At 36.4% G+C, this 9,978-nt stretch overlaps 1 protein-coding gene across 1 annotated transcript; it reads left to right on the top strand.

The window, feature by feature from the left end:
- Positions 1 to 4,165: 4,165 nt before the first annotated feature.
- On the top strand, positions 4,166 to 5,652 carry LOC133844067 (uncharacterized). The gene has a single exon (XM_062277893.1). It carries the CDS (start codon positions 4,272 to 4,274, stop codon positions 5,142 to 5,144), a length of 873 nt encoding a protein of 290 aa, XP_062133877.1. The 5' UTR covers positions 4,166 to 4,271; the 3' UTR covers positions 5,145 to 5,652.
- The last annotated feature ends 4,326 nt before the right edge of the window (positions 5,653 to 9,978 follow it).

Genomic DNA, 9,978 nt, shown 5'->3' with positions numbered 1-9,978 from the left:
ATCCCCCGTCCATTGATACCCTAACAGATGGGTCGTAATCATTTGATATGGAACTTAGCTCATCCCAGAACTGAATCATCTCGTAATTTATCAGATAGTCGTAGAACTTAGTCAAGACGCATTGAATCGCATTTAATAATTATCTTGATCAAAAATGCTCTTGATAGGAAGAGCATTCAGTCTTAGTCTTTAGTTGCCACACTGTTGATTCACATTTGAGTTGCTTTTCCGGCATCATCGTCGCTGGTTCGCTTTTAACGACTTTGCATTGGTTTTCATTGCCAAAAGGCCGCCCCAGCTTTTGCATGAAGGCACAACTGAGAACGGTTTCAAGTCTGAGGTTGAGGCTGAGGCTGAGCGTTAGTCTGAAGTCTCGTTTTGCTTTTATGGCTGACAACATATTCGCATTCCATTCCATTCATTGCATTCGAATCTCACATCCTTGGACTTTGGCTAATTGTTGCGCTGTGGATTTTACGGCACTTTGAAAGCCGTTAATCCCCATTTTATGTACTTAATTAGTTTTCTGGCCCAATTTTATGACGCACTTTGAGCAACGTCTCGTAAATTTTGATGATCGATTTGCATCGATGCGCAAAGTTTGAAGTGCTCAGCGAGAAGATCCAAAGATGAAGCCGAGGTCGCTCGACCAACTTACAATTTATTGTTCACACATCGTACAATAGATCTGCTCAAGTCCAACTCCATTTTGATGACATTTTAATGTTGGTCCTAAGTCATGTTAACTCTAAGGACTTGAGCAGTAAAAATCCTATGAAGCTATTTCAGCATAAATCCTTTTCTTCCAATATATTAGATTAGCTGTTGTGCTTTGATATCTTTAAGTTATTATTGTGAGAATTAACAATCCATCAGCAATTTTCATAAAAAAAACAAGTAAGGAAGCTATAGTCGAGTATGCTCAACTGTGAGATACCCACTTTCAATAGAACAATATTCTAAAAATATACTGAAGACTTTACTTAGAATATCGAAATTGTTCTAAATTCAAAATAGAGCAACAATTATACCAGATTGTCAGCCAAATAAACTAAGACCCAATTACAGAAGGCGTTTTTGTCATACAAAAGTATTTTTTAAATAAGTTCTACAATTAGTAATTCTTATATGTACAAAAAATATCCATTTAAATTTACTCTTACTATTCTATTTTCTTTGATTTTCGAGGACCGAAGTGGGCGTAGCAAAAATTTAAAACAAACCCGATCTGCGTGCAAGTGTACTAAAAGTGTTACCGAAAAATATATCTCTATCTATTATAGTCACTGAGATCCAATGTTTCTTAAGAACGGACAGACAGACATACAGGCGGATAGACGGACATGGCTTTATCGTCTCGGTAATAATCAATAAGTGAAGGGGTCTTGGATCAACTTGCTTGTTTTAATCAATCCATATTCCCATTTTGAATATGGGTAATTCTTCAGAAACTGCAACCACCGCCAAAAAAATTCAAAGTCTATAAAGGTATGTTTTCTTCACATTTGTTTATAGGGAAAATATTAAATTTAAGCTTTTTATACATTTACTCTTAGCACATTTTAAAATATTTCAATGCAAAGTCGAAGATGAGCAAAAGTTCTGTTTTGAATATTTCTACTGCAAGTTTTGTTTTGATTCATTTCCTTAAAGAGAGTCTGTATGCATTGACTCTCGTAGCTTAGTATCTCCTGTCATATCCAAGGAATATCCAAAATATATTAATAGAAATTATACAATAACTAATAACGGTAAATTTCTTATCAGCTCATCAGTTTATATTCTTGTCGCGTGCGACAGCGAAAAATATTTGCTACCAAATATAATAAAATAAAATTTGATTGAATATAAGCACAACGTAATTTTTAAGAGTTTTTAAAAGTTTGTCACGTGCGACATGGTAAAAAAAAATTTTTTTTAATGTATATGATGCATTCTCTTTTTTATGTTCATAAAGCAACATAAATTTCATGTCATCTGTGCTAATTGAGACTTTGGCATCAATTATATCATAAGTTATAACAATGATAGGATGTGCACAGTATACCTGGCATAAGCCAGATGCATTGGCTTGGCTGCAATGGCCAACAAACGAAATCTACTAGAATAGCACATTCATAAAAAAAAAATATTTTAGACATTAATGATGTAATTTAAGTTAGGTAATTATGTTTTTCATGTACATAATATAAATATTTTACTTTTTGTTTAACTTTGTTGAAGTTAATTTTTTAAGTATGAAATTTCTGTTGAAAATAAAAATATATATTGAATATATTAAAAAACTATGAAAATGCCTCATATGCTTTTCTAATTTACTTAAAAAGAAAAAAAAAAAACAGCATAAAAAGTATGATGGAAAAATTGACGCGTGTGACAGTGATTAAAATTTAATACATACATAACATACAAGTATTTGTAATTATCCTGAAAACGAACAATTGCCCAAAATAAATCTTAGCAGCAATTAACATATAGTGCTAACCAAGAGCTATAAGTTTTAATTTTTGCAAAATTCAAATAATGTCTTGGCACATGTTTTTTTCAGTTTGTTAAGTTTTCAGAATTGCCCATATGTAAATCTTCACAAATGGACAAAACCTCCAGGAAGTAATTTGACTTTGATTTTAAGTACACATGACATATTTGGATGTCTCAAACTACTGTAAACTGTAAATGACTTATTCCTGTTTACACAAAAAGGAGGCCTCATAAATATGCAGTAAGTATCTTTAGCTGTTCCATGTTCGAGAATTGTACAATAATTGAAATCGACATTAGACAAAATTACTTAGCTCGAATGCAAATTTGGGGCCAATTGCGATGCAATTAACCCAGATGAAATAAGTTTGTAAACAAGTCTTGAGGCGTGGTATAGTGGGCGTGTCTGGCCTATGTTTGTGTTTATGTCTGTCCCTCGTTTGGCATTGCTTGTATTTAGTTATCAGAATCAGAGCTTAAGTTCACACAGAGACTAGATACAAGCATACTCCTAGTGGATTTGAGGCAAGTTAATGGTCCATGAAATGCAACTACAAGTACAAGCACAACTTAAAGGGGAGAAGGACCACGATGGCATTGGAAGTAGCAAATGTTTTGCATTTAGTAATGCCTTCGATAATTGCACAATGCCATACAGCATACGAATCATTGATCCAATGCTTGCAATACGCTTACAATGCCAACTTACAAGGCTGCATCTATCAATGTGTCGACAGAGTTGGTGAATCGATTAACTTTATGTTGCCACAATTAGAAGTCATTGTTGTCTACTCATATATGTACATACTACACATATATACATATATTTGCCTTCATTTGTGTATGTAAATGAGTACATTCATTTATACAAAGGCACACATAATCGTGACCTGATGGAGGTTAGTTTTAAAGTAATTTAAGTATCAAACAGAAAAAAGTTGTACGTGCGTGCATTCGACGACATTCATACATTTATTCCAAAACTAAAACAGTTAACACTTTTTATATATTTACACATAGATTTTTATATAGAGGGGTACTATAATTTTGTGCCGGCAAAAAATATTTGTAATAGGTAGAAGAAGGCATCTCCGACCCTTTAAAGTATATTTATTCTTGATCAGCGTCAAAAGCCGGTATGATTTAGTCAAGTCCGTCTGTATTAACACCTAGATTTGAGAGAAAGAGCTATCATTTTTTTTCGTCAAAATTTGTTATGTTTGCACGCAGATCAATTTTGTTTTAAATTTTTGCCACTCCCACTCCTGACCGCGTAATTTTAGAGCTAGTAATTGTTATTCCTGAAAATTTGGCTTCGATCAGATAAAAATTGTCCAAGTTATTAAAGAAATACTTTTGTATTGGCAAAACGCCTACTTACTTTAGCTGACAATCTGGTATATTTTGCACTCTATAGTATATCATGAATGTAGTACCACATCTATATACCAAATATACAATTTTGCATGTTTTTTCGTATTTTGTGTTATATTGTATTATGATATTGTATGTGATATATTATATTACCGCAATATTTTGCTTTTATTCGAAATGTGTAGCGGGTATTTCTCAGACGAGCACACTCGACTTTAGGTTTCTTACTTGTTTTTAATTGAAGAGGTTACAGATGGCTCTAATAAATGATTTATCTATAGACTCAAGTTGCACTACCCTAATACGCTAGACTTCGATTTTAATGTCCAACCTGAACAAAATTTCTCATGTGAGTTAAACTTTTCGGCAAAAAATTATTACAAATTTGAAATAAATCCTTATGAAAATATGGGACAATGTCGGCCAAACATCCGTTGAAGTTGGTTGCCTTACGAAGTCGGAATGACTTGCTGAGCAAGCGCAAGAGGTATTCACTCTGCCGCCTGGGCATGCTCGGTATGAATCCCACGCGAGGCGGCCAAAATAATGCCGTATCATTGGCAGCATCACCAAAGCCGACTAGATGGCATCTTCAAGTTGATGTTGAACGAGCGAAGGAAGATCCTCAGATATCGTTACCCTTACTTATGTACGTGTACAGTCCTTGGCATTTAGTTATTAACAAATTCAGCCTATGGAAACTGAAAATATTTTGGGACTGGGAATTTTCCGAAGTGCAGTTCATCGAAAACGCTAAGCACGCAGTGGTGCTCATCACCAAGCTGATAAGTGAGCAGCGTGAACAGTACATTAAACAATGCACCACTCCCATGGGATACAAGCAGATCCTGCATGATATTGCCAAGTTGCATAGACCGCAGACACAAGATTGGCCAAAGAAACTTTTACGCTTCGAGAAGCGACACATTCGTCGGGCTATTTTATTGAAGCTGCAACAACTGCCCCATTACGATCATAAGTTCGCCTTTGTTGATGTTGTCTTTTTGGCATGCAGACGCGCCAATGACTTTGACTCGACTTCAGATATTGAAGAGATGGGTGATTTAATTAATCGGTTCGCCAAGAAGGAGAAGCATTTTTTGGTACCTTATCCAGTTGTGTTTGCCGAGTTCTTTGTGCGTTTCCGAAGAGATTATTCGATGCCAGCATCGGAAAGAACAGGTCAATGGCTGGTCTCTACCTATAAAATTCTTAAATTGGACATGCTTAATTATCATCCCGAGTTCAGTTCCGGTAGTCAGTCAATCTATCAGTCTCAACCTGCATGAATTCAATACAGTTTTAAAGTTCAATATATAAATACAATCTATCGGTTTTACTCCATGTTAAGTCAAATGCAAACCACCCAGCATTGAAGTGAAAAGTGTTGAAGTGCTTTACAATCCGCTCTATAATGAGCTTTGTTTTATACAAACTACGTAGTTTAGGGGAAAGTTCTGCAAGTGCTAAAGCAAAAGTCCAAGATGCACCGTATTAGCTGTCCTGGCATCCAGATGCTGGCAACTTAGTTGTCCTGTTGATAAGTCGGCTACATAGGTCATGAATTTGTAATGCCAAACCACAGCCCAGTGAGTGATGGCAGCACAAGCAACAAGTAGACAATTGTATCATTACATAGTTCTTATGTTTGTTTAACTTCTTCTACATACTTGCATTACCTTAGTATATGTTATATGTACATACGGGTGTATGTCTCAATATACAGCTTTTCTTGGCCACCCAAAGCTATAAGTCCTTTGGCCCATCAAGTGGTAATATATCTCTTCGTATCTTGCATATCGCCAGGTGCAAATTTTTTGTTCAACTGCATTCAGGGAATAATAGAAGATAACTTACGGATGGTTTTGGGTGGCTGTAATGCTTATCGAGGCACGTGCCCCACTGCAGCCTGCCGATAAGTTGAATTTAGTATGCCTTGCGAAGAAGGGGCGAAGAAGCTGTGTGTCTTGGTTTTCTTTTGCTGCTTTGTTCGAGCTTTTGTGCGATATGGTTACATTCGACATTTTGTGGCTGCGGTTGCTCCTGCCACAGCTCCGATTGTGCTGCTGCTTCTACTGCTGCTACTGCTACTGCTCCACTGCATTTGAATTTAAAGCATGCAATTTTATGCTTTTAATTTTACGCTTAATAAATTTTGTGGCTTGGCACACAGCAATTACCCCAGCTGGGTGGAAAAGATGGTCGCATCGCCTTTTATACACAAATAATAATGAATTTAAGCAGCGTAGCAACTTTAATGATTACCGTCCATAAACTTAGTCAAGAATTAAATGTCCATCTTGTGTATAGCACTGGTTGTTTATCTCGAAGAATCTCCTAAGAAATGGCAATTGTTGAACAATTGCAGTGAAGTTTCCTTTTGACAAAAGGAGCTGGCAAGAGCTGCAATCCACACGCTCTCATATCATGCATCATTCGCTGTCAAGTTTTTAAAGTGAATAGTACTTGGCTGGCCAAGACAACAAACACACAAAGAAGAAGCAGAAGTAGCAGTGACAACAAGTTGGGCGTGTCGAAAAACTTGAAATTGTTTTCCAAATTGCAATGTCACGCTATTCACCCCGCCCACAATACAACGCGGCTACAAACAGCGAAGGACTCGCATAAGCTCGAAAGTTTTTTCGAGGGTGAAATACAAAACTTGCCATAATACAAAAGATATCTATCGGTTTGACGAACTTTCTATATACTACGACATATACAATAAGTTCAGCCGAGGATGCAGGATGGCATGGATATCAATTTATCAAAGTATTTCTTTGATAGGGAAATTCTTTTGCTTCCTAGCTTCCTTGATGGTCTCATCAAGGTTACTATCACTCACTATGAGTGTTGCCAACGCTGTTAAATAGTTTGAGCATCCCCAATAAGGTGAGTGTCATACGGGGCGAATACTTCACTTTCGATACGTGCCACAATCAAATACTTACATGTGCGAATTGTTCAAGTAAATTGCGAAAAGTTGGAGTAAGAGTGGGTGCGATGCGATGCGATAACTACGCTATTTGACAATTTTAAGCAATGACGTTTTTATTTTTGCACTAACATAAAACTCGTTCGGACACCGACCGCTGTAATGGGCAACAAAGCAAACCATGTCATTGACAAGGCACTTGGTGCAGAGCTCGGAGCCTGGACCTCGGGTGCATCCGCCTGCTGATGACAATGACTTTTTAAATTGTTTCATGAAAGTGTCAGCTTTGGTCAAAAAGTTTAGCAGCTGCTGGAAAATAAATGAGCGCTGGCAACTGCCAGCACACATACTATACATACATGGCAAGAAAGGCGACCTGCAGCAAGCTGACCAATAGTTAACATCATGATGCTCATCATCATTATCGTTACCAGAATACAAGGAGCAGCAGAACATGTAGGGAAGGAGGGAGGGTTGCAATCGGACTTTATGACTTCATTTTACTCCTTTATTTCACCATCCCGTACGCGTGCGGTCTGCACGCATCTCGAATTGCAGGTGTGGCCACCACACCGCAGACAGCACTGTCAGCTGTGTCTGCGGTGCAGTCAGGACACTGCAACTGGAACGCTTCGCCTGTCTCTCAGCCGACGATATCGACGTCGATATCAACAGACACACTATTAAATAGACATTCTTTGGCTTTCATAGCGCCATTGAAGAGTAAAGTGCGACTCAGGTATGGCACTGCAAAAGGCAACAGCTAATACATTGCACTCAAAGGTAATGTAACTCATACGCTCCGTTGGACTCAACTAATCATCATTAGGGTGAGCTATTCACATGTTCACTTGAAAAGCTTTTGACCGCAAATAATGTAAGTTTGCATTTTAAAAAGGCAATTTTAGGTATTTTTATTTTTTATCTTGGAACTCAACATTGCATTTCATTTTTAACCATTTTTGTCAGACTTTAAAAGTGTAACATCTAAAGTTTAGGAGAACATTTTTGAAATTGCTGTGAAAACTGGTTATAAATAAAACCTTTAACTTGCTTAATCAAATTTTAATTGCTAAAGTGTATATTTGATTCATTAAATGAAATTTTAAGAACATGTGTGATTATTTAATTATAATGAAGCAGTTAGAAATAAGACAATGCCACATAAAATATTTAAAGTTTGAAGAAGTTCGAAGAAGTGTTTATACCTAAATCGAATCGTAAAAGTGATTATGTCCAAGTACTCACAAATGAATAAGTAAAGATCAGAAAACTTGTTGCAATAAATATACAATTTATAAATGTCTTAAATATTTTAAGCTTTCGACGAATATTTTCTTCGACTTAAAAGCAAAGTAAGTAGCAACAATCAAACTTTTTAATTACACGCCGCATTGATGGAGTTTCACTTCTGGCCTGAATCACATGCATATGGTTATGTGTAAAGTAGTCCTTCAAGACGCACTCACTCTTGCTTCAGAACACAAGAAAACCTCCAGCAGTGATGCGTGTGCATAAAAGTTTCGCAGTTCGTGGGGTAAGTATGGAAAATATTTAAAAGAAAAGTTTGACTAAAGTGCAAAAAAAAAAACACTTAAGAATGGCTGACGATAAAGACAACACCCGACTAACAACACTTGAAGTTTAAAAATACAAATTTGCATATTCCTTCATGTCTGTTTGCATTAATTATTTGGATCCCTATAACCAACAAAAGTATTGTATAAGAGTTAATGAGACAATAGAGAACAGGGTATATTCGAATCGAGTTCTATCGAGAGGAGTCATTCGTTTTTTAATAACCAAAAAATTAAACGCACGGCGTTGAAATATTATGTTTAATGAGCACTCGTACGACTAAAAAAGTTATGTGTAGAAATAACTATACACATGCTCATATTTATGTATGTATGTGATGATGTGCCAACGTTCATGCATTGCTTGATGAAATATTACTTTTATTTTAATTAGGAGCTACAGCAAAGTGAAATGGGAAAAGAAGGGAGAAAGGAGTGAGAGTTCATGTGATGGAGACGGAGCAAAAAGAGTGCAAAAAGACGAAAAATTAAATTAAAAGCACTTTCGTGAATTTAAGCAAATAAAGTGCGTCGGTCACGTGGGCGTCATACCGTGACACTCACTCACATACATGCACACACACACACACACACACACACACACACACACACATACATGCTTACACCTGGCTGCACTTTGAGGTTATGTAGCAAAATGCATGCGGTTTTAAACACGTGACGCGCAGCGGAGTTTCATTTTTTAATTAAGCTGTTTACATTCACTCGTAATGTCCTTGCAACGTTCCCCCGCTGAGGTGAAAGGTTGTTTATTTTTCGCTGACCGAAGAAAACACCGACAACCAACCGACCTCAACCGCCACCCGCTGACGCCATTGTGGGTCAAGTGAACAGCAGAGCGTTTCCAACTGTCGGCAGTACAATTAAAAATGTGCAAACAAGGATCTCACTTTGCTTGACACTTTTCTAAGCGGTTCACACAAAGCAAATTCTAAAGAACTCAAACAAAATGCAGCTCGAATTGCAAGAGACCTTGCTGGACCCTGTTGAAGAGAAGACTCCTAGGCTGTTAATATCATCTAAGGCTATCAGTGAACCTTAAACCGAATTAATACTAAACATAATTATAAAATCAATATTTACTAATCAAATTATCCACTTTAGTGTAACAACTAAAATATGGAACTAACAATATCGTCAATAAACATGAATGGAAACTATTAAAAAAATTAAGAAAGCTGCAGTCGAATGTACTCAACTGTGAGATACTCGCTACGCATTTCGAATAGAATTAAAACAGTACAATATTATTCTTAAAATATACCAAATAATATACCGAAAAATACAAAAATATATAGGTTATATTTAATATATCAATGAAGTACTACATTTAAAATATACCGTATAGATCAAAATATTCCGCCTCTTTCTATTATACTCTTTGAGATCTAAGTGCATAGACACTAAAATATACATATGTTATGTGTATACTAGATGGGATCAGAGAAGCCTTTTTATGCCTGTTACAAAGTTATAATACCGTTCTACCCCATGGTTAGAGGACATAACAAGTTTTCTTCTGCTAGATTTACTTTGTAGCCCTAGCGTTATTTTCGGTAAATTTGGCGCCATATAAGTGTTTAATCTACAGTA

Source organism: Drosophila sulfurigaster, chromosome 3 (genome assembly GCF_023558435.1).
Source record: "Drosophila sulfurigaster albostrigata strain 15112-1811.04 chromosome 3, ASM2355843v2, whole genome shotgun sequence".
Classification (NCBI taxonomy): domain Eukaryota; kingdom Metazoa; phylum Arthropoda; class Insecta; order Diptera; family Drosophilidae; genus Drosophila; species Drosophila sulfurigaster.
Note: the sequence above shows the minus strand (reverse complement) of the source record. Positions and strands in the feature narration are given on the sequence as shown.

What these genes read in the sequence shown, in the direction of transcription:
- LOC133844067 (XM_062277893.1), top strand. Translation starts at nt 4,272, where the DNA reads ATGTCGGCCAAACATCCGTTGAAGTTGGTTGCCTTACGAAGTCGGAAT.